Here is a 25,562-nt window from a genome sequence, read left to right as displayed (position 1 = left end):
TAGAACTCTGCATAAAGAAAGACTCCATAAACCAGCTGCCAGGGCACACACCTGTAATCCTAGCTACGCTGGAGGCTGAGATAGGAGGATTACAAGTGTGAAGTCAGACTGGGAAATGGTAAGACCCTATCTTGGAAAAAAGAAAGAAAGAAAGAAAGAGTGTGTAAAAGAAGGTAAAAATTCAAATACTCAGCATAAAGTCTAGAAAAAGGCAAGTTAAGAAAATGAATGAGCACATTTCTCTCAAAGAAGGAAGTCATTTAACTTAATGAAGATTTTCCCACAGACAGCGCACCAATTCCAATTTGCTTCAAAGTGTTAAGTACCACTAGGATCTGATCTTGCATTCTCCATCGCTTTCCTGGACATATATATTTCCCCCATTTTATGGATAAATAAATATGTTTGTCTAATAAGTGGCAGACCTGCGATTCAACCCTGATGGAATTAACTTTGTACTCCATCAAAATCAGGACAGCCAAAAGTCACAGAAAACATACAAATACAAGAAAGAAGCAATAACCTAAAAGATGGATGACATAAAGAAGTCAAGAAGAAAAAAGACTGAGAAAAAAAAAATGTCCTTAATTTCAATGGTCTGGGAGATTTTTCAGTAAAAAAGTGTCAGCACCTAGACTGCACTAGATTAATAAACAATAAAATAACAAAGAAACAGGCATCAATAGAGAATACTCTCAAGAATCATAGCTGTTAAAGAAAGGACAGCATTATTAAGAGATCTGTTTCACTTCAGCTCTAACAGGATATTTCTGCCACGATTTATACACTGGGGAATGAGTCCCTTCTTCAGAGAGCTGTAGGACAGACTGCTGAAGATCTCTTGACCACCATGACCACCATGGTACTCCAGAGAAAAAAGTCTCTGCAAATGTCTCTGCAAATGTATCAGAGTTCAAGACGAGCATCTTCTACTCATTTCTTCTCTAAGTGGCCATTTTGAACTCAAACAGATTCTTAGCATGTACTTGTTTCTTACTTGCAGAATATATTTTTCATTATAGAAGCCAGTAGGAAAAATACAATTCACTCAGTGTTTAAAAAAAAATCACTCTTCTGGAACATACTGCTTAACTGACAATTTAATAACAAGCCCTTAGAAAGATGGCATATGTTTATATGTGCAATGATAAAATGAATTTTATTTATTTTACCAAATAAACTTTTATCCTTTAAGAGAATGATGTTTATTTCTCTTGGTGCTCATAATGTTTTAATATGAACTTACCTTGTACTGAGAAACTTCATATTTAAGATCTGAAGTTTCAGTCATGAGATCCTTTCTCATTGAATTTACACAAGAGAATCCTTGGTCTAGAATTAAAGTCTGTTTAATGTCTCAAAAATACCAGAAGCCTCTATTGGAGTCAGAAAAATTTATACTTTGGTAAGATTTATAGCAGGGGGTGGAAGGACAGCACATAATTTAAAGTGCATTTCATAGTATTTCCTAGTTTTAAATGCTGTTAGGCAAAGCATTTCAGTCATTAAGAGAACAAAGCATGATTTTTTTAATGATAAGCTGAATGATAGGGAGTTTTCAAAAATTCAATGTCATTATGAATAAAACTTCCAGATCTTTTTCTTACTTGCATGGTTATATACCTGTTTATATATGGAAATGAGACACTCAAGAAATTCTGGCTAGTGATACTAAGCAGAAATATGAAGCAGAAATAGCCACACAGTATTATTTTTTACTTAATTATAGTTGGCACAAAGATAGCGTATGAGCCAATCTTGCTAACAATCACACAGTTGTTTCTTTCTTTCTTCCTCTGGGCTCCCTCTCTCATGTACGGAGTTTTCAGATAAAGAAAACCATTCTACCTAATTCTGGGGGGCCGACAGAAAATGCAAACATTGACATTTTATTTCCTCATGGGGTAACTGTCTTTTTTAAAATTTCTGGTTCTTTACAAAAGTAAAGTTTCTTGATTTTTTGAGGGTCCTGCACTGAACCGTAAGAACTGATTTATGCTCTGTGATAGCATTATAAGGTTATGTCACTGAAACACAACGTAAACTAACTTTATTGTTAAGGCCCCTTGTGCATTCCTACTCTTGGTGATTCGCAACATAAACCAGTTCTTATTTCAACATGTTCATGAAAAAGGGACTCTAGAAAGTAAATACATGTTAGTAATGTATACCTAAGACTAAAAAGAAAAGAGGAAAAAAAGGAAAAAAAGAAGAGAGGGAAGAAAAAAAGGAAGGAGGGAGGGAATTAAAATTAGTAGCCAAATGCCAGAATGATCTCAAAACAGAAACTTTATTTCTACCCCAAACAATATGTAGGACTTCTGGTATTGGTTATATGGAATTAGCATGATTTTATAAATAAAGAGCATATCCTCTGCCGTCAGAATGCTTGGATTTGAATTCCAGCCCTAGTTCTTATCAGATGTATGATCTTGAGTGACTTAATTTTTCTGTTTGTTTCCCCATCTGAAAAATGGGATATGTGAATTGTTCCTACCTCATAGGAATTATTGTAATGATTAAATAAGACTACACATGTAAATAATTAAAAACTCTGGCACATTGTAAATACTCAATAAATGTTAATTATTTTCACTTTTCTTATCATCACTATGTTCTTTAACGCTCTCACATATAGTCACTAATACACTAAAAGTCATGACTGCATTTTCATGTTATGACCTTATAACTTTTTTCTTCTTAGGTTCATCCACATTGTTCTATTTCCAAATTTTTTTTTTCTATTTGAACCTGATAGTTTGACTTTGTATCATAATTAAGAACGTAGGCTACATACCATGAAAGAAGTTTGCAGACTCCTCAAAAAACTATAAATAGATCTACCATATTATCCAGCTATTCTACTCCTAGGTATCTACACAAAGGAAATGATATCAGTGTGAAAGACGTATACCTGTATACCCACATTTATTGCAGCAGTATTCACAATAGCCAAGGTATGGAATCAGGCTAGATGCCCATCAACAGATGAGTGGATTAAAAAAAAAATACATGAATATAGACACAATGGAGTGTTATTCAGCTATAAAGAAGAATGAAATCATGTCATTTGGATGAACTGGAGGTTATCATGATTAAACAAAATTAGCTAGACATAGAAAGGTATCACATGTTACTGAAAAATAGAAGACAGCCAGACACAGTGGCACACACCTGTAATCCCAGTGGCTAGGGAGGCTGAGGCAGGAGGATCGGGAGTTCGAACCCAGCCCTCGGCAAAAGTTAGGCACTAAGCAACTCAGTGAGAGCCTGTCTCTAAATAAAATACAAAATAGGGCTGGGGATGTGGTTCAGTGTTTTAGTGCTCCTGAGTTCAATCTCCAGAAAACCTCCCCACAAAAAAAGAAAAAAGAGAAAACAGACTATCAATGTACTAGTATTTAGTAGGTACCAAAAAGCAGATTATAAGAAACCGTATTTTTAAAATAATCAATTTTTGCAAGTTTCCAGAAATAAATTCTACCTATTAAACCAGAATGAATAACCATATTTAAATATTTTCTTATTAAAATTATTTAATATATTTTTTAAATCAAAGAAAAGTTAAAAGCCAAATTTCTTTTCTAAAATAAAATATTACTTCTGTGCTTTATTGACTTTTTGATCAAAGGAAAAAATAATATTTAAAACAAATTTTAGCTGGGGATGTAGCTCAGTGGTAGAACACTAGAGTGCACAAGGCCTTAAACTCAATCTCCAATATCACAAAAACAGATTAATTAATGAATTAATAATGTTGAAAAAACTTAAATTTCATCATAGCCATATTCTTCCAAAGACAAAGTTGGATGTTAAAAAGGGAGAGAGAAACATGCAATATGTGATCCAAGATGAAGAAGTTACATTCATGTGACTGAACAAAGCAGACTGCTCTTAGGGTGAGGGGCAGAAATGGAACATTTCTGTCTGCTCAGTTGCTTTTTCAGTATAATAATTCATTTATTAATTCAAAACCAATGAGAGAACTTTCATCTACCATAAGTGGGACAGGGGAGAAAAAAGGGAGTAAGGGTGGAATAGAATTAAAGGAAGATAGTACAGATTGATTTTGATAGTTTTAAATCAGTTAAGAAACTAAAAGAATCATTCTTTGTAAGCAAGAACTTGCCTAAAGTTCCCAAGCAGAGTCTAAGAAAAGTCATCAATGCCAAGCCCGAGAACAGTATACACATATTTCCTCCCTATTCTTTCACCAGTTCACAAGTGTATTCAATACTTTCACCTAGATTCTACATTGGCTAGACTGGTCCACAGTTCAGAGCAGGCTTACAGAAGCTTCTTGGGTGGAGTAGAAAGGCTTACCCATACTCATCTTGATTGGCAGGTTTTCTCTGCTTGCTGCTTCCACTAGATGTCTCCGAACTTCCATCACTGCCTCTTTATGCTTGGTGTTCAGTAAGGCTTCCCACAGGGCTTTTGCAGCTGTGTCACTGAAGCAGAACCACAGAAAGAGCTTCAGAATAAATTTCTACCAGAAAATGTAAAGGGTTGAAAGCACTTTTGAGCATTAAAACAGTGTTTCTTACTGAAAGGCTTGTTAAGATTAGGGTTCAATAAGGAATATCTAATTTGTTTAATTGGCACAAAATATTGAGAAATTAAGGAGATAATAAAATCAAGACAAAAAAGAAAAGAAAAGCTTTATTGTGCCATGAGATGTATGGGAAATTACATAAAAGGATTTTTTTGAGATTTTTTCGCTTGGAAGTGCTTCAGACTACAATTCAACATTGCTAGAATAACAAAAATATTAAGCAAGTCAAAATTAAATATTTGTCTAAAAATGATTTATCAGTTATTATAACAGTGTATCAATTAGAGATAACATACTTTTCTGAGAAATACAAAGCAATCAACAATGAGAATTCCTGTTCAAAAATTACTCAATAGACTTCCTAATTAGTAGGCTTCCTACTGAATGAAAATCAGGACTGGCAGCACTAAGAAACCATGGGCTGAAGTATTCCACTTTGGGCCTTAGGTTGGAAGGATGGCCCATAGAGAAGCCTTTACAATTAACTGTTGATAACTGCTCGAAGCACTGCATTATGCAGGGTCTCATCTGGGCTCATTTCCCCAATGGCCCTCTGTCTTACCCAACATGCCTCGTCCAAATTATAAATGAGTACAGTGTTCTTTCCGGAAGATATCTGCCATGTAGCCAAGTACACACATTTGTAGTAACATTTTCAAAACAGAATATAAAGAAACAAAGATGACTTTTGTCTCTTTCTAAGGACTTCTTCCTCTACTTAAAAGTCCCACTAACTTTCCTACTATCCAGTTAGCACTATTTTGAAAATGAATGCATTTTTTAAATTTTAGTTTTAAGAGTTTATCTATTAAGAAATTAATTTAGCTTTAAAGTTATACCTAATAAAATGCATCTTTCAAGTTTGAATTTGAGCTAGAATGATGAAATTTTATAATCTAGCACTGATTTTTATGCCTGGCACTCAACAATCTTTCCTTAAACAGTAGTTGCTTTATTATCATCTACTTTCCCATAGGGAAATGACAGCACTATTCAACATACTTTTCTTGTTTTAATCTAACCAAAACTTTCATCATGAAAACTCTTTTGATGGTTAATCTTGGTTGTCAACCTGACTAGACTGAAAGATGACTAGAAAATTAGTAAAGGATACTTCTGGGTGTGTCTTTGAGGGTGTTTCCAGAAACAATTGGCATGTGGGTCAGTCAAACGAGGGAAGAAGACCAACCCTTAATGTGGGCAATATCATCAAATAGAGTGGGGGCCCAGATGGAACAAAAAGTAAAGAAGGAGGTAAATTGGTCACATGCACAAGCTGGGTTCTTCTTGAGCAGTTGTAGCTTTTCCTGTTGCCATCAAACATCAGCCTCCAGCTTCTTCAGCCTTTGAATGTGAACTCACACCAGCAATTCTCCAGGGAGCTTCCAGACCTTCAGCCTGGACCGGGGCTGCATCATTGATCTCTCCTGTTCTGAGGCTTCTGATTTCTTAGAGCAGTTACAAATTTTCCTAACTCTCCAGCTTATAGATGGACATTGCAGGACTAGCATGCAGGACAATCTAATAAATCCCCCTTTATAATTATATACCCATTCTGTTGGTTCTGCTCATTCAGAAAACTTTGACTAATACAACCCTACATCTATTATTAAAAGTAATTTAAGTGAGCAAGTAAACTACCTGACAAGCTTGGTATCTGGTTGGGATTTAGATTCTAAAAACAAGCTTTCAATGATTTAGTCTAAAAGAAATTTTTAAAAAATGGTGTGATAAGAGTCATGATCAACACTTGCATAGATCTTTATGCAAATCTAATCCTGTCTGGGAGGACAGGGGCTAAAGGAAGGATTCCAACTGGAAATGATGAGCAGGTACAACAAAACACAAGCTCCAAAAGCAGCTGAGGAAGGAAATTATAACTCAACTGAGGAAGGAAAAGGGTAAAGAAAGGCTGGAAAGAAAATATAAAATTTTAGTCACAAGAGAAAGAGGGGCATTTTGGAATATACAAAGTCCTAGGACTGTTTTGTTCTATGCCAAGATACAAGGGGAGGAGCAGAAGAAGTAAGGGCAAGAGAAGGATGGAGTCATACTATGAGGGTCTTGTATGTTTTGCCAGGTCTTTTGACTCCAATCTGTGATAGGACACCAAGGAGTTTGTAATCAATTTCACACTGTAAGAACAACAACATAGCTTAGCAGTTTTGAATATAGTCTTTATCATAATTCAAAAGTAGGTCTATTTGCTATGGGGTTTTCAGAAGACACAGAATTTTTCTAAAGCTCGGCAGGCAACAGAAAATCACCTTAGAGTTCTGAGGAGTTAAGTTTCACTCCCCAGTTTCCCTAACTTATGATCCATAATCATACCTTACTTTTATTCTCAAAAGGACCTCTCCATAGACCACAGAGCTTTCTCAGAGAATCTCCCCAGAGTAGCATGTCACTACCCCTCTCCCTTCCATAAGACTATGTATCTCTCTAATATAGTTTGTCTCCAAGATCACAGTGCGTTAGGTAATGCTGTGGTTGACCCATTAAATTAGTAGTGTAGAATTAAAACATGGGCTCTGGAGTCCAACCATTCTCCTCTTTTCCCACTCCAAATATATGACCTCCTATATCATCCTCCCAAGAACAGGGAACATTCTTCCTGAAAACATCCCTTTATTCCCAGGTATTTGCTGACATGTCACTTCATCAGAGAGGTCCCCCACTGCTCTAGATAAAAGAGTGATGAAGCCCATCCCACTACCTTATCCTAGCACTCTCTGGCCTCCTCGCTTGGCTTTACTGCTCTATATGATCCTTACTGCCATTGGACTTAACGTGCGTTTCCATGTTTATTTGTTTGTTGCATATCTTCCTAATAAAAGGTGAGACCCTTCTGGGAAGTCAGGGATTTTAACTCATGGCTAATTTCCCACTACCTAGAATGAGGCAGACCTGTGTAAAGTATACTCAATAAATAGTGAATAAATCATACTTGCTAATTATGTACCTTTATGCACATAATTCTTTCTCAGTTTTCTCATCTATGGAGAGGAAAGTAACAATAGTAACTTTGTAGAGTTGTTGTAAATAGTAAATAAAATAATATACCTAAAGCAATTTCCTGATTCACAATAAATGTCAAATAGTTGTGCGGTTGCCACTATGGTTGTTACTATTACTGTTGTTATGGATGATATTGTCTTATTTTTAATTCAGTATGCTCAAGTCTTAGCAATATATTGTACAAATTCACTTAATTTCATTGATTATTTTTATTCATAAGACCCTGATTAATGTGCATACATCATACTAAAGTCACTTGGGGCTTGTACTTTCTGCCTCTTGTCTATTAAAACATTTTAGAAGAAATAAATAGTCCCCATGATCTCTAACACTGACATAGACAGGGCACATTTCCTTGAAGATTGTTTTGTTTGTGTAAATAATTCTTACTATCCAGAATTATGACTGACTTCCCAATGTCTATTTCCTGTCCTAAACAGTTTCCTAAACATCATACTAACCTCCACTTCACACACAGTCATTTTAAGTTGACCTAATGAACATTAGTGAACTTAATCCAGGTTCTCTGAATGACTGATACTGAAGACAATCAAAGCCATACTAGCTGGTATCTCTTCTGTCCCCCGCAAAAACTTCTTCACATTACTCTTTTACTGCCACATGGTGGTTCAGACACACTCCTAAGTGGGTAGCTGAGTTAAATGTGAGAGTTAAGTCGTCATCTTTCTCTAATGTGATCTTAAAATTTGATCCAATAGGCAACATTTCACATTACTGGTGTTTCACATGAAATTGATTCCTGATGCTGAATTTTATAAGTCCAGAAAAGGTCACTGAAATCCATACTATAATCATATAAGTGGATTTTATGTAATTCTTTATCCTCTCCGACTGTGCCAAACTTTTTATCTAATGAGGAAATAAGCAATACAGTGAAGGCTACCACAACAGGGCCAATGTAGTGCATCAGTAGAAGCACTTCAGAGGGGCAGGATCAAACCACGAAGGGCTCTAGTTTTGTCACTTACTAGATCTATGTCTCTAGGACTGTCACCTAACTTATGTTTTCTCCTCTGTTAATTTGGGATGGTTACTGGGCATACTCAGTAAGTTGTTATGAGAAGTGAATGAGTAGATATATCTAAAGCAATGCCTGGTACGTAAGTGCTCAATAAACACAGAAGTAGCAATAGCAGTAATGGTAGTAGTATTTAGAAAAAAATCAAAGGTTAGAATTCTCTTAAAAGATATAGGAGTACTTCTTAGAAACCCAGTAGTTTTCCCACCTGCTTACATACACACATATATAATCACTGTCAGCAGTTTCGTTTTCTAATATGAAAAGTTCAACAAAAGATAATATAGAATTCATAATACACTGAAACCTCCAACTCTGGCTGATATAAAGAATTTTGATTTGGGAAGAAAATAAGACACTTTATTATAGATTACTTAGAGACTGACAGCTATTAGAAGTTAAGAGTTTTTCTGATGAAGGCTTTTTTTATTAATATTTTTTAGTTACTGATGGACCTTCATTTTATTTATTTACATGTGGTGCTGAGGATCAAACCCAGTGCCTCACATGTGCTAGGCAAGTGCTCAACCACTAAGCTACAACCCCAGCACTCCCATGAAGACTTTTAAGAAATGACTTGTATGCTAATTTCTTGCCTTTTCAATTTACTTACATTGAAATCATGAAGGCTGCACACAATAGGATATTTTTATACTACAATTTTTACTTTTTTGAGCTCAGATCCTGTATTTCCAGCCTTAGTATCAAATGGTTGTGTTCTTAGGCCAGAAGTGAACATTAGAAATGATATTAATCACTTTCACATCTTCAGCAGGATTATGTCTAACCTAACACAGATAAAAATCCATTCGTTTTTATTTTTGTTTCTTTGTGTTGTGCTTTTAGGGATTAAATCCAGGTCTCACACATGCTAGTAAATGTTCTACCATTGTGCTACACCCCCAACCCTATTTGTATTTTATTTTAAGATAGGGTCTCACTAAGTTGCCCAGGCTGGCCTCAAACTTGCCATCCTCCTGCCTGTGGAGCTCTGGAGTCACTGCGATTACATGTGTGTGCCACCACACCCAGCTGGTCAACATCTTTTTACTAATCAGGCCCACACGAAAACAGATTCTCACTTTCTCTTTTCTGGGACTGGGTGTGTGTGACTAATTAAAAAATATTTTTGGAAGGTAAATAAACTATAAGTATTTTATATTAAGATCTACTTTCAAATACCATAACTATAATCTATTTTAAAAGCATTTATATATATATATAATAAGCATTTACATATATACATATGTAAGAATTTACAAAGGATCTCATTTGATCCTCACCTTATGAGCTAAGCCATTATTAGTGACCCAATTTAAAGATGCTTTGAGATGCCAGATGACTTAAGTACACTCAACCTGTAAATGGGAAAACCAGGACTCATACCAAGATAACTAACTTCCAAGTCCAGTAATCTTTCTACTATGCCATGTCATGCTTGGTAGTAAGCAAATCAAAGAGAATGGATTATGTAGAATATTTATTACTTTCAACTTTTCATGTTGGTTTTCTCTTCTAATCCTTAACATCCATTATTCTTTTTAAAATTCACATGTGGGCTTCACATAGGATAGAATGGAAGAGAGTAAAAAGTGAAGATCTAGATGAAGTTATGAAGCAGGTAAAGCTCTCTCAGGATTTTGTATTTTTTGTTTTAAATAATATCATACTGTTTCCCTTTTAGTCATCACTAGCCACTGTCACTTTGCTATATAATGCTAATTATTTTCCACTTTTATTCAGCTTTCTTTTTTTTAAACATTCAACTTTTTCCCGTTTCCCTCCAAACAAAAACTTCGCTGAATTTTCAAACATTCTACTTATATATCATTTATATAACTGAAAAGGAAAAAAAAAAAAAAAAAAAAGGTCTAAATTGCTTAGAGGTAATAATTTCAATCTAGCTTTTATTTTATGTTCATTATAACCCTAGGAAAGAGAGTAAAGGAAATATCTTTTAGTGACCCATAAACTGAGACAAAAACAAAACCACTTGCTAACATCTCATTATTAATAAAAATACTTCATAGAGCTCAAGTTCACCACTGGAAGTGCCAATGGGCTGTTTTGATCACTTTGGATAATTCAGTTAATCTTCCTGGGACTTTACATCTCTTCATAGGTGTAACTCATAGTTTTCATTCATTGAGAGTTCACTAAGTCATAGGCAATATGACTACTTTATCTCATTAAATAATCATCTCCCAGTATATGTATCATTGACCCCATTTCGTAAATGACAAAGTTGGTTCTTAAAGACATGAAATAATGTGTCCAAATTACACAGTCAGTAAGTTAGGATTTGAACACAGGTCCCTATAAACACCAAAATCCATATATTTACCATGATTCTATACTATCCTGTAATATAAAGACTTGAACTAAAATGCGAATGTCTGAATGTTTGGGTTCTTTGGGTCCCAAACTTTATACATAAGGTGTCCATTATGTCCTAGAAGTTCACATGTGTGAATCTGCATAACTATTTACAAAGCTCAGCAAAAGATGGGTAGATATCTCACATTGCTTTTATTAAAACCCTTTTTCTTTTTCACAAATCTAGTGACATTAATAAAAAGAATTAAAAAAGAATATTCCCAATAGCTCTGTAGAATATGAACCAAACAATTTTCTACCTTCTTCTGTTTTTAAAGTTATATTTTCCAAAAAGATAAACTTTAATTCATTGCAGCTACTGGAACATAATTTTATTTGTTATAATGGATTCCCTGAAGTATACAATAATAAAGTACTATATTTGCTCTATTAAAACATTCACTATATTACTATGAAATGCAATTAGTTTCTATATTGTCAATAACTACATCCAGTACCAAATACATACTAAATGCAAGTCTTTTTGAGAAACTGATTATGTTGTATGCTTAGAAATCAAACTATTTTTGATTTTCATCTTTGAAGATGACAAACCAATAACATACACATAATTATAAACTGCTAAAAGTCATTTTTTGAAGTCTTTTGAGAGACTTCTCTATATGATGATAAGGTCCTTTCAGGTCATTCCTGACTTTTTATTCACCAGTCTTGCTCATCTCTTAATGAAATCTTAGAAGTTGCCTTGGTTTGGCATGTATGAAATGTCAAATGCAATCCACTAGAAACAAACAGGAAATACTCATCACCAAATAAAACATAAAGAAGACAGCAAATTTTTAAAAGGTGGCCGAATGATGAATCATTACTACTTCAGTCAATTGGAAAGCATACAATTAGGAGACCAATGAAGAAATGTGAATGTGCACCTTCATCTTGTGACTAAACTCAGAGAAATAGCTTTTTCATGGCATGCACGGGAAGCTAAGCTTACTCACAGAATTTCTAATGACAGTGACAGTATTCCAACAGAAACACAGTGACAAAAAAACATTTTCAACTAATTTTAAACAGAAAGCAAGCTGAGTCATTGTTTTATACAGCAGGGAATAACAGCTTGCATCAGTAGTAAGCTTAATAGCTCTTAAGGTAGTTTTGTCCATTAAATTACTCATCTTTCCTCTTAACTACTTTTTTAAACAATTACTTCATCTTTAAGAAACTTATTCATTAGGCAAAATTAATATTGTCAAAATGGTCATATTACCAAAAGCAATATACAAATTCAGTGCAATCCCTATCTAAATGCTAACGACATTCTTCACAGAACTAGAAAAAAATTGTCCTAAAATTCATTCAAGAGAATAAGAGATTCAGAATAGCCAAAGAAATCCTGAGCATGTTCAAAGTTTAAGTCTTTACCTAGAGGAAAATGAAGAGTCACTGAAAGAATTTCCCAGGGCAACAACTAGAATCAGATTTACTATTACTTGTACAGCTTAGTGAATACATGTACTTCCTGGCCAGTGAATAAAATCTATTAGGGTTTTTCCTCTAGATGGTTCTTCTTTGGGGTTTTGTTCATTTGGTTAACAAATATTTATTAAATGCCTACTATGCACCAGGCACTGTTCTTGGGACTGGAATTCAGCAGTGAGCAAAACAAACATAAAACCACTGCTATCATGTAATCCATGTACCAGAGTTTTTCAGCATGTGATAAACAGAAATCTTGAGGAATTGAGATCTTCCAAGGTTCCTTAGAAATTATCTCATCTACCTTCTTTCTGAGAAGGAAACTGTGACCGTGATAGACTGAGTACCTTCAAGGTCATAAAGTTTTGATGAAAGACACCATACCAATATAAAATTATCAAAAACCATACAGAAGCCCAGCACGGTGGCACATGCCTGTAATCCCAGAGGCTCAGGAGGCTGAGGCAGGAAGGTCAAGTTTAAAGCCAGCCTCAGCAAAAGGGAGGTACTACGAAACTCAAGAGAGATCCTGTCTCTAAATAAAATACAAAATAGGGTTGAGGATGTGGCTCAGTGGTCAAGTGCCCCTGAGTTCAATCTCCAGTCCCCTCCCTCCCCACCAAAAAAACTGTACAGACACCACTCAAGGACACACACACACACACAATCATCAACAGAAACAGCCTTTCATATGTGGTTCAATAATTGAAAGGAAAAGAACTATTTTAACTATAACAAATTTTTGTATCCACTGTCACATTTGTTAAAATGTCTCCATAACTATCAAATACATTGTCAAAAGAGAAAAGAGCAATTAAAAATGTAAAATATAAAAATCTCACTGTAGTAACATTTTGGGAAGAAGCAAAATACAATAAAAAAGCCTGAACCTTCACACACAGAGTTCATTCTTTGGAGAAGTCATTTCTATCTACCTTTCAGGTCTCATTTATACTATAGGAAAGTAACTTTCACCAATTCATTCAATAAGAATAAAGCACTATACTAATTTAATCTGTATTGTTCTAACTGGGGGAAAGGATGTTATTTCAAAAGCATGAATAAATGTCTATTATCAACATTTAATTAGCATAATAAGCTTGTGAATTATATGCTTTTGGTTTGGTATCCAAAATTTTAAAGATGTTCTAGAAGAATGCAGGCTCCTTCTGCATTAGTCTATAGCTAAGAGAAAATCCATCTGTGTGATTGGTTCCAGATTATAAATGCACTGGAATGTCTTTAATAGTATCAAATTCACAACCATGTGTTCAGAAAACTAAATAAAATTCAGTATAAACACCAGATTTATGTTTGGAACAGTAAAAGAACAATCTCCCATTGATATGTAATCAAGGTTTCATCTCTTTCCAATATATACTCAGTTTCATCATTTCTTCCTTCAGTATGAGGTTTTCATTCAGCACTGTCACAGGCCTGTGAAACCTCTTACAAAGTAGATCAAAACATAACAATATATGAAATGTTTAGCCATCATGTAAAATAATTAAGGCTAATTGGACCTCATCTCAGGGCAAATAAACTTTTTCAGTCCTATTCCTACTCCCTACCAGTTCATTAAGGAAAATCAACACAACTCATTAATAATGTTCTCTTAGCAAATAATAAAGTGTAGGATAGACTATACTTCATATGGATTTCTAATCTAAATGGTTTAACTCAGTTGGAGGATGTTAAATCACTAACACTACTAGCTTACTTGAAAAACACACACAATCACTTTCTGCCTCCAAAAGATTTACTTTGAGTTCCTGCAGGTCACTTCCCTAACCCACTCCAAAGGCCAGCACTAGCTCCACTGAGAAACCCAATTCTAGACTCAATTGGTCACATCTGTGTGTTTGGGCGCACATTCAAGACATGGAAAGTTAAGGATTATCACGTGTCGAAGAACTCTAAGAAGATTAGTGACAGTTTTATAGTGACTCTTAGAAGAAAACTCATCTGCCTGCTTTACTCATCACTTCCCTCCATGTCATTTGAACATCACCATAACCTATTGTTCTATTAAATACACAGTGGTTCCAGGCTCTATCACTCTGTTGGGCAATACCATTGTACCTAAACACACATATATATGAAACTTCAAAGCTACTAAATTGGGAAAAGTTGATTTGTTCAAATTATTAAAGTCTTGATTTTTCCCTCATTGGTATTGTTTGGGTTTTGGTTCAAGTGGATTATGAATTTGTGTTGCTCCTATTATATACTACCTTAATGCCCATAGATTTTTTGTTAATGTCATGCCACCTCCCTGAATACTTTAGGAGTACTGGTGTTAATAGAAATACAATTCTGATAAGAGCATAATATACAGTAGATCTTTCACTAAGAGGGGTTAGAAAAGAGGATTTATTTTGAAGTTTTATTTGGGCAGCAAGTACATTATTTTTGCTTATAATAAGGATGAAGTAGAGCTTGGAGAAGCTAAATTATTCACTTTAAAGTCTTTTTGGCTTTAAATAAGATAAATAATTGTGTGTGCATTCATGTTTGTTTTGTGTGGTAAAATAATAGGACTTTGTTTGACCCATAAAAAAGGAAGGAGCTCTGTGTTGTTAAATTTCTCTACTCCACAATAGCCAAGTCTAAGAACCACTTCAAAAAGCTCAAAGCATAAGGAATTAAGATGAATCTTCAAGTTTCCTCCCAGGTTCTTGTAGTGAAAATTGCCCTACTAGTAAAGGAGATTCAAGGCAAAAATCCAAAATGAAAGGATAATAGGCACACACGTCTGGAACATCTTCCGTGAGGAAAAGCAAAATTCAGAGGCCGGAAACAACTAACACTCACTCATTTTCGTTTAATCTCTGGCCTAGCAGCACATCACCCTCTAAAAATCTCTTTAATATAGTTCTAAAATGTACTTGAGATTTATTTTAAACAGTATGGCAAGACATAAAGACACAAAAATGACTGTCAGGAAGGAAGAAATTTTTATAGTCACAGATCCCTTGAAACAAGAGGCATGCCAGGCCATGCGGGGAGCACGGGGCTGGGGAGGAAGCAGAGGAGAGGACGCAAGGCAGGACACAGACGTGTGCCTTCATGTGGTTTAGTGTCCGGTGTGGTTCAGAGTAATTTCAGTGGGCTCTAGGGAATAGGGGCTACGCCCCAGTTGTTTGGTACCTAACCCTGGAGACATTAGAGCAGGGAAACATTGGCCTGGAGTACAACACCCCAGAGGAGGAGGTGGGTGCACCTGGATTGGTTAGATCTCACATGAAAGGCACATATTCAGGCTGGCTGTTTGCTTTCTCTAGGACCCAGATCAGAGCATCAAGAATACAGAAAATAGGAGAATGCTGTTAATACGAATACTGATACTAATTAACTATGTATGAATAAATACAGCCTGGGAAAGTAGGTTAGTGGAAACTGTGGCAGATGAGAAAGGTCTCTGACTCATCTCAATGATAGATATGACCCCCCAACCAGCAATCAGGGCCTCTTCTTCAACCCTACTGGACCTTGCAATGCCCCTTTCTCACTAGAGAAACTAAATTTCTCTCTCACTTTTTTTGTCTCTGATATTCACTTTCTTTAAGTACCTGATAAAACCTAGAAAAGTATTGTGTGTGTGTGTGTGTGTGTGTGCGCGCGCGCGCGTTCATATATGTGTGGCAATAAAAGAAGACTCATTGCCTTTCCAGGGGAAACAGATGACAAAACCCTTCAACATAATACATTCCTAGAAGGATGTATATCTGAGTTGTGACCTAGCAAAACATAAATGATTAACAAAAATAATTAATGTACTGTTCAATCATATCAGAAAGAATTAGGAGAAAAGGAGAGAAAGGTGAAGGAGTAGGAAAATAAAAGAAAGAGACAGAACTAACTGGTCTTCAAGAGTTACAATCTAGATCAGCATTAAACCAAGAAGGTTCTAGACTTATTTTGCCAATTCCAAAATGTCTTGAATAAATAAACTAGCTAAAAGGGATTTTGGAAGGCACCTTGTGAGACTCACTGATAACAGCTTTCAATAAATAAGTAAATAAATCTGAAATCCCAAAGGGAACATAGGTGCTCTGAAGGAACTGTGCAAGGCATTTGACTTATTTTTATCTTGGGTCTTACTGAACAAGATAGGATGGACGGATAGTAAAACAGGCAGGCAGTTAGGGCAATGGCCCCCCAGAAGGCTTCTCTAAATGTAAAGGCCATGAAATTAACCTGTATAAATGTTCCAAACATTCCAGTCAATTCTTTTGTCCTGGAGAGGCAAAAAAAGGGGATCAGGCAAGACCTGAGTGAAGGCTACAGATTCACAGTCTGAAAGGGCACAACCAATCAGAAGGTCATGGGCTGAACCAACAGCCTTAACACTTTCCCAATACTTGTTTAACACAGATATAGACCAATAGACTTGGCTCTTTTCCAGTACCTGATTAGTATAGATTTTGATCAATGATCCTACCTAATAACCATATTAACCCCTAGACTAGTACACTTAGGTGGCAACCTGCTATTAGGTTCCCTCTCACCAGTGAAAGTGCCACTTCTTTTCTTCTCACTTAAATAAATAGTACTCTTATGCTCCCTCTTCATTGTCTGTAGATTTCATGCTTTGAATGTTCAGTGAGCTGCCTGGGTCTGCTGCAATACTGGGGGCATACCTGCCACTGAGACCTGCAGCATACCACTGCTATAGTAGCAGAAAGAATTCAGCTTTGCCAACTGTGATCCATGGAGATGACACCAACAGGCATTTCCCTGCTCTGACACTAAAATGGACTTTCTCAGCTGCAGAAGCCTATGACTTAGGCAAATTTCCTCTGGCAATTACAGCGCAAAAGAAGAGAATCTGATTTCATCTGTAACTCCATATATTGCTGGTATTATTATAACCAATTTTCAGATGAGGAGGCTGACATTCAGAGAGCATAGGTAACAGTAACACTTCAAACAATATTTGTTAAGAGCCTTTTAGGATACTGAAGTGCATGACTGATAACTCCTTCCCAAAATCAATCCTGGAGGAACTAAAGATAAAAACACCAAAGAAAGAAATTAATGAAAACCTTAGAAGATGGAAAGATCTCCCATGTTCTTGGATAGGCAGAATTAATATTGTCAAAATGGCCATTCTACAAAAGGCACTATACAGATTCAATGTAATTCCAATTAAAATCCCAATAACATTCCTCATAGAAATAGAGAAAGCAATCATGAACTTCATCTGGAAGAACAAGAGACCTCGAATAGCCAAAACAATCCTGAATAGAAAAAGTGAAACAGGAAGTATCACAATATCAGACATTAAACTATACTACAGAGCAATAGTAACAAAAACAGCATGGTATTGGCACCAAAATAGACAGGTAGAATAATGGCACAGAATAGAACACACAGAGATGAACCCACATAAATATAGTTTTCTCATACTAGACAAAGGTGCCAAAAACATACAATGGAGAAAAGAAAACCTTTTCAACAAATGGTGCTGGGAAAATTGGAAATCCATATGCAGTAAAATGAAATTAAACCTCTATCTCTCACCCTGCACAAAACTCAACTCAAAATGGATCAAGAACATAGGAATTAGACCACAGACCCTGCACCAAATAGAAGAAAAAGTAGGCCTGAATTTTCATCATGTTGGTTTAGTATCAGACTTCCTTAACATGACTCCTAAACTGCAAGAAATGAAAGCAAGGATCAATAAATGGGATGAATTCAAACTAAAAAGCTTTTTCTCAGCAAAGGATACAATCAATAATGCGAAAAGAGAACCTACAGAGTGGGAGACAATCTTTTCCACAGGCACTTCAGATAGAGCACTCATCTCCAAAATTTAAAAAGAACTTGAACTTTACACTAAAATTACAAAGAACCCAATCAATAAATGGGCTAAGGAACTGGGCAGACACTTTACAGAAGATATACAGGCAATTAACAAATACATGAAAAAGTGTTCAACATCTCTAGTAACTAGAGAAATGCAAATTTAAATCACCTTAAGATTTCATCTTACTCCAATCAGAATGGCTATTATCAAGAACACATGCAATAATAGAAGTTGGCATGGATGTGGGGACAAAGGCACACTTGTACATTGCTGGTGGAGTTTCAAATTGGTGCAGCCTCTCTGGAAAGCAGTATAGAGATTCCTCAGAAAAACTGGAATGGACCCACCATTTGACCCAGTTATCCCAACTCCTTGGTTTATACCCAAAGGACTTAAAATCATCATACTACAGTAATGCAGCCACATCAATGTTTATAGCAGCTCAATTCACAATAGCTAGATTGTGGAACCAACCTAGATGCTCTTCAATAGATGAATGGATAAAGAAACTAGTATATACACACAATGGAGTATTATTCAGCCATAAAGAAGAATAAAATTATGGCATTTGCAGGTAAATAGATGGGATTGGAGAATATCATGCTAAGTAAAATAAGCCAATTCCAAAAAAACCAAAGGCCAAATGTTTTCTCTGAAAAGTCGATGATACATAATGGGGGTGGGTAAGTGGGGGGAAAAGAAGAATGGAGGAACTTAAGATTAAGTAGAGGGAAATGAGAAGGGGGAGGGGGCAGGGGTATGAAAGATGGTGGAATGAGACAGACATCATTACCCTATGTATATGGATGATTACACGAATGGTGTGAATCTACATCATGTACAACCATAGAAAGGAAGAGTTGTACTCCATTTGTGTACAATGAGTCAAAATGCAGTCTGTAAAAATAAAGAAAAAAAGAAACAAAAAGAAAATCACCTCAAAAAAACAAGACAAAAACACCAAGATAAGGAAAAGTCTATAAAAAAGCAGCAAACCATGACCAAGCTAAGTTTATGCCAAATATGTGAGAAAAAATAAGACAAAGATGACCAACCTTTACTCTTGTTCAACATCATGTGCAACAATATAAGGAAGAGAAATCAGCTTTTCATGGCTAAGAAAATATGATTTTAAAATCATATTTTCAGTTTTATCAAACAACAACCAAATTCTCAAAAATTCAAAACGTAAGTCAACTTTAAATGCTATGAAATTAATACCCTAACCTATAGCTTCCTAAACATGCAGTTGACAAGTTGATTTTCCCAAATCCATAGAACTGATCAATTTTCATTAATCTGTATTTATATTAATATAAACCAGAAAAAAATATATAAGTAGCACACGAAACCTATGACTATACAATACACAGCTATCATTTCTTAGAATAAGGTTAAAAAACCACCAACCAAACAGAACCTTACGTTCTTTACAAGTTAATCCTAACCAAACAAAAGCTCCTTCCTCATTTAGTTCCATTAGGTGGTGCTTCAAAAGAGAGGTGTCCTGATGGAACATCAGAGGTTGAGTGTCAAGCAGGCCAACAAAATCTAGCACGGAGTGCTGAAGCCAGAGAGTGGTAAGGAGGAATCTTCAGGGAGAGGGTTGTCTGCAGGATGTAGGGTGTGGGAATCCAAGCAAGATAGGGGCATCTTTGTGAAGGGCTCAAGGGGCCTGCTGGGAGTGTCAGAGCATAACCATGATGAGGAGGACCTCTATGTGGAATAGTGGGTAGCAGCAGTTTGACTCAGGGAGCAGAACCCATGTGGCACGAGAAAGGTATCCATGACTCAGATGTCCAAAATGGAGCAGAATGGGGAGGACACTCACACCAGGAGTATGTGTACAATGGCAGTGAGAGCCAGAACAGGTGTCCACCTGAGAGGGGTAAGGAGGGGTGTAATGCCAGGGCAGGCCATCCCAGAGTATCAGAAGGTGAATGGCACAAAGGAATCTCCAGGCAGTGTGGGGTGGCTGCTGTGGGTGTCAGAGACTAGGAATAAGACTGGGAGTTAGACTCTGTGTAAGGACAGAGCACTTACACAGAAGAGAGGAAGAAGCAGTGCCCATGATAGTAGACTGGTTAAACACAGGATACTGAGCAAATAAGTAAATATATTGAGGGAAAGCAGAGTCAACTTACTGGTCAAGAAAGGAATTACATATACAGAAAGCAAAAACTTAATGAATCCTTGTGATACTGGCTTGAAACTGAAGTATTATTGTGAACTCATGATGTTAAATACTCAGAGAAATCAACGTGTGTGTGTGTGTGTGTGTGTGTGTGTGTGTGTGTGTGTGTGTGTGTGTGAATTCCTTACCTGTGTTTACTGTAAGGACCTGGAAACAGCAACACTCCAAAAGCAGCAAGTACACTGTGCACCCAGATCTTGATTTCTAAATAGAGTTCTCCACTAAAAGGAGAAATGACTGGTTCCAGGACTATAAAGGAAAAGTACAAATGTACCTGAACTATCTGATGCCAGAAAGTAAAGGAATACTCAAGAGGTTAATGACAATATATCAAAAGGACACAGAAGAACGGGCCCTGTAGAGTATGTCTTGTTTCCCCTGATAACCCTGTGACTGGGAGCAGCGGCTCTCTGCCACTGCCTCATATCACAACAGAGTATCTTACCACATATCATTAGCCTGGGAAAAGATCAAAACTCCAAATTCAAAGTATAGTTTCTGTTGATTGTATATTGTTTTCAAATCATGGTAAAGTCAAAATGTTTCAAGTGTTGAAAGAAAAGAAATGACAACCCAGAATCTCATTGAAAGTTTCACTCAAGAGTGATGGGAAATCAAAATATTCTCAGATGAATAAAAGCTAAGTGGTTTTGTTTCCAGTGGACCTACTGTAAATAAATGGTTAAAGGAAATTCTTTAAACAGAAAAGAAATTAGAAGTCTTGAGACGTCAGGAAGGAAGAAAGAACACAATAAGCAAAAATAAAGGTAAACACAATAAGCTTTCCTTCTGAGCTTTCTAAACTATTTGATGGTGGAAACAAACTTATAAAAATGTCTGATGAGATTCAAAATGGATGTAGAGGAAATATTTAAGATAATTTTAAGTGTGGAAGGGTAAAGGAAAATAAGAGGTAAGATTTGTATACTTCTCTCAGATAAAATGACAACACCAATAGATCATGAGGCTATAATATATGTAAATATGTACATATTATGTGCAAATATAGTGTGTGTACATATATATATATATGTAGCAATTCTACGTATCAAGTGCAATTCTAAAACATGCTCAAGTAACTTACAGGAAAGCTAGATAAAAGAAACAGAAATGAAAAACAGTGGCCATAAAAAGAACACAAGAACAAGGGCAGACTCAAGCCCTAACAAAGACAGTTCCACTAAATGCAAGCTGTTTAAATACATTAATTAAAGACAGAGATCAACAAAATGGATTAAAAAATATGACCCAATCATGTTGTAATACATTTAAGTTCTCAATTTCACATTTGCATTGGCAGTAACTTCAACTGCAATTATAAACAGCCTACTATGAAAATTATATTAGCAATAAATTTTTATTATGAAGGTTTATATCATAGTTAGAAAGTTGCTTTTTAAAAGATTATTCCACTGCAGGCATATTTGTTGCCAAATACCCATCTGTTTTGCATTTTAGTACTAAGTTTTTTATTCTCACTCTGGTGTCATTGAGAAGTTTCTGGAGAGTTGTCAGAGGTAGTAGAGGTTACTGCTATTTTGAGGGACATACAGTATATTCTAAGAAAACTGACTTGTTTCAATTCCTTCTTCGCAGAGAAATTAATTGGTCCAATCAAGTCTTCCAAGCAACTGAAAAACTACCACCTTCTACCAGTTACTGCTTTATGCCATTTGTTTTGGTCAGTTTTTCACTGCCATGACTAAAAGACCCAGCCAGAACAACAGTAGAGGAGGAAAGGTTTATTTAGGGTCTCAGTAATAAGAGCAGAATGCCTGCCATTCTGACTGAAGTAAGATGAAATCTCACTGTAGTTTTGATTAACATTTCCCTAAATGCTAATGATGTTGAACATTTTTTCATATATTTGTTGGTCATTTGTATTTGTTCTTTTGAGAAGTGTCTAATTAATTTGCCCATTTATTAATTGGGTTTTTTTCTTTTTGAGTTCTTTATATATTCTGAATATTAATCCTCTGCCAAAAGAGCTGCTAGCAAAGATTTTCTCCCTTTCGGTAGGCTTTCTCTTCACATTTTTAATTGTTTTTTGTGGGGATAGGAGGTTAGAAATTAGTAGAACCACTATGGAAATCAGCATGAAGTTCCTCAAAAGACTAGGCATGGAACCACCATATGACCCACTATACCACTCACTCTTCAGCATTTATCTTAAAGAATTAAAGTCAACATACTATAGTGATACTTGCATACCCTTGCTTAAAGCATCACAATTCACAATAACCAAACTATGGAACCAGACTAGGTGTTCATCAACAGATGAATGGATAAAGAAAATGTATGTATACACAATGGAGTTTTATTTAGCCATAAAGAAAAATGAAATATCATTTTTAGGAAAATGGATGGAATTAGAGACCACTATGCCAAGCAAAATAAGTCAAACCCCAGAAGATCAAAGGATATATGGTTTCTCTAACATGCAGAGCTAGAGAGGAAAAAGGCAAAGAAAGGTGGAAGAGGATCCACGAAAATCAAAGGGAGATCAGTAGAGTAGAGGAAAGGGACAAGGGGGATGGAAAAGGGGAAGAAAATTAAAAATACTGAGGAATGATATTGGCCAAATTACATTGTTATATTGTGTGAATGTGTGAATATATAACAAATCACATCATTATATACAATTATAACATACAAATAAAAAAATGGGAAAAAAGAAGCAATGAAATCTGAGCAAGAAGTCCTAATAAGACTCCCTATTGTCATCTGCCCGTTTCTACAGCAATCATTGGCAAGGGATCTGGGATTTCAAGACTGACCTGGCTGACACTTGAACTAAGCTTAAGATAGAATGAGTGCTAGACAATCAAGATTAAATAAACTGGCCATATCAAAACATTGGTTATAGATCTCAGAGATAACTTTATTCTAACATTTGTCTTACCATACTCCTAAGAATTTGTGTCTTTTCCTGTTCACTAAAAATGATGGATTCAACACTTCTTTTTGCAAACTTCTCTGGGGAGCTTACTTGCTCTTTTTCTACAGTTGAAAGTGGTGGCCCCATTTCTAGCTCTGTCCCTATACCACTTAAGATGTGACTTAATGTCTCTTTGCCTCAGTTTCCTTACATATAAATTCTAATGGAATAACACCTACCACACTGGGTTACTGTGAAACTGAAAATGACTCCCCAAATATAAGATGCCTATGGTCTCTCTTCTCTAAACCCATCACTACAGACCCTGACAACATTGTTTCTATACCTGTGTTCATACTAGTCTCCTCCTCTTTTCTATGCCCCTCAAGACATAATCAATTCACGCATCACCCTTTCCACAAGGCCCAGACTGCCCCTACAAACACTACATTATCCTGATACTTCACTTATAGGAATTATAATTTATAGCACAAATTAGTCTTGATTTCATATCATTTTGTTTTTTTTTATTATTATTATACATGGGATAAATCATGATTCCAAATAAGAGAAGGGTTCCTTGAAGGCTAGAATGATCCTTGATATACTTTTATGTCCTTCATATTATTTAGCCTAAAATAAGACTCATAGGAAGTCCTTAATGTTTAACTTCTGAAAAACCCTCTGAATAGTGGTAACTATTTACAACCACGGTTATTTCTAGGTTTGGGTAGCTGCAAACCCTTGGCCTATGCTTTTACTGTATGTATAAGATTAAAAAAAAAAAAAGACAAAGTCAGCCAGGGTGCAGTAGTACACATTTGTAATTCTAGCTACTTCAGAAGCTGAAGCAGGAGGATCACAAGTTTGAGGAAGCCTGAGCCATTTACTAAGATCCTACCTCAAAATAAAATATTTAAAAAGGTTAGGGGCGTAGCTCAATGATAGTGCACAAGCTTAGCATGAACAAAGCCTTGGATTCAATCCCCAGCACCACATACACACACACACACCAAAAGACAAGGTCTAGAATTTTTCATTTTCTTCCCACACTGATCTATATACACACACTGGGCATCTAATAAATGTTATTAATTATCTGCAAAAATGGTAAAATTTTAGGAGTTTCAAATTAATTACATATATGATAGAAAATTCCAAATGTTTCTATTACTGTTATTAAGCTTTAAAACTATTATGCCAAAAGATTCTGTCTTATTTAAAAACAGAAATAAAAGAAACAGTCTTAGATGCCTTTTTCCCTTTTGGTACAATTTTTAAAACAATTCTTTTGAGAATAAGAATGATTCTGATAAGAATTGTTGATGAAGGACAAAGTGAAGAATGTGACTACCACATCTTTTTATTGTTGTTTCTGGAGAAAAGTTCTTTTATTTCTGAAATACTGTATGATTTCAAGTACTCCATGTTTTTTCTTTCATTTCTTTAAGCATTTAAAAACATACCTATAAACAAAAACTTGTCCAACTGATGGCCAAGAGCATATAATTTACATATTAAAAGATGGCACAGGTTCATAGTTGTATATGCTGCTTTTTAGTCATATGGGAAAAGCAAGTGGGAAAAAAATTGAGGAAGCCTCGTCTCAATTCCATGTGAAACTAACTAGGAAATGGAGATACATCGACTGATTCAATTGACAGTGGGAACAAGCTTATATCATCTCCAAGTTGCACACCTATAAAATGCCATACTTTCTGGCTAATTGTTATGTTTAATGGGTGTGGTTATTTTTAAGTTAAAAATGTTTTTTGCTAAGATTATCCATTATGAATTTTTCAACTAGACCAATCGTCATTGTTTCTTTGTACATGGATCCTCAGTTGAGGATAAGAAGAAAGGGAAAAAGGAGAACAAGAGAACAAAACTACATATCTTACTTGGATTGTGCAAGACAGCCTGGTGCAATCACATTCTGATTCTCCTCCCCATGCTGGAGTGCAGTGAGCTCTACCATATTAACCATCACGTCATTCGTGTGACCTGGAAGTTGTGGAAGTACGGAAATGATCTTCTCTACTAAGTTATCTCCATGATGTCCAACAGCTCCTGTTTAAGCAGAAAGAAAATGTAAATTCATAAACTGGAAGGAAAAAGTTAATTGGATAAATGCTTTATAATATCTCTTCAATAAAAAATAGTCATTTTTAGTTTCTGCTATACAAATCAGTTACATAAACCTAGTATTTGCCCTTTGTAATACTTATCACATTAATTACCTCATTAATT

At 35.6% G+C, this 25,562-nt stretch overlaps 1 protein-coding gene and 1 pseudogene across 6 annotated transcripts in view; both read right to left on the bottom strand.

Moving 5' to 3' along the window:
• LOC306669896 (DGAT1/2-independent enzyme synthesizing storage lipids-like) overlaps positions 1–25,562 on the bottom strand; it is a 497,646-nt pseudogene that overhangs the window by 199,466 nt on the left and 272,618 nt on the right. The window lies entirely within an intron of this gene.
• Positions 1–25,562, bottom strand: part of SCFD2 (sec1 family domain containing 2) — a 398,565-nt gene that overhangs the window by 359,899 nt on the left and 13,104 nt on the right. For all 5 annotated transcript variants that reach the window (XM_079154037.1, XM_079154038.1, XM_079154040.1 and 2 more), the window contains 2 exons: positions 25,214–25,382; positions 4,324–4,451 (listed from right to left, as the gene is read on the bottom strand). In XM_079154037.1, the coding sequence (XP_079010163.1) occupies positions 4,324–4,451; positions 25,214–25,382 (297 nt within the window). The remainder of the gene's footprint in view (positions 1–4,323; positions 4,452–25,213; positions 25,383–25,562) is intronic.

Source organism: Sciurus vulgaris (genome assembly GCF_902686455.1).
Source record: "Sciurus vulgaris genome assembly, chromosome: 9".
Taxonomy (NCBI): domain Eukaryota; kingdom Metazoa; phylum Chordata; class Mammalia; order Rodentia; family Sciuridae; genus Sciurus; species Sciurus vulgaris.
This window is presented reverse-complemented; position numbering and strand designations above follow the sequence as displayed.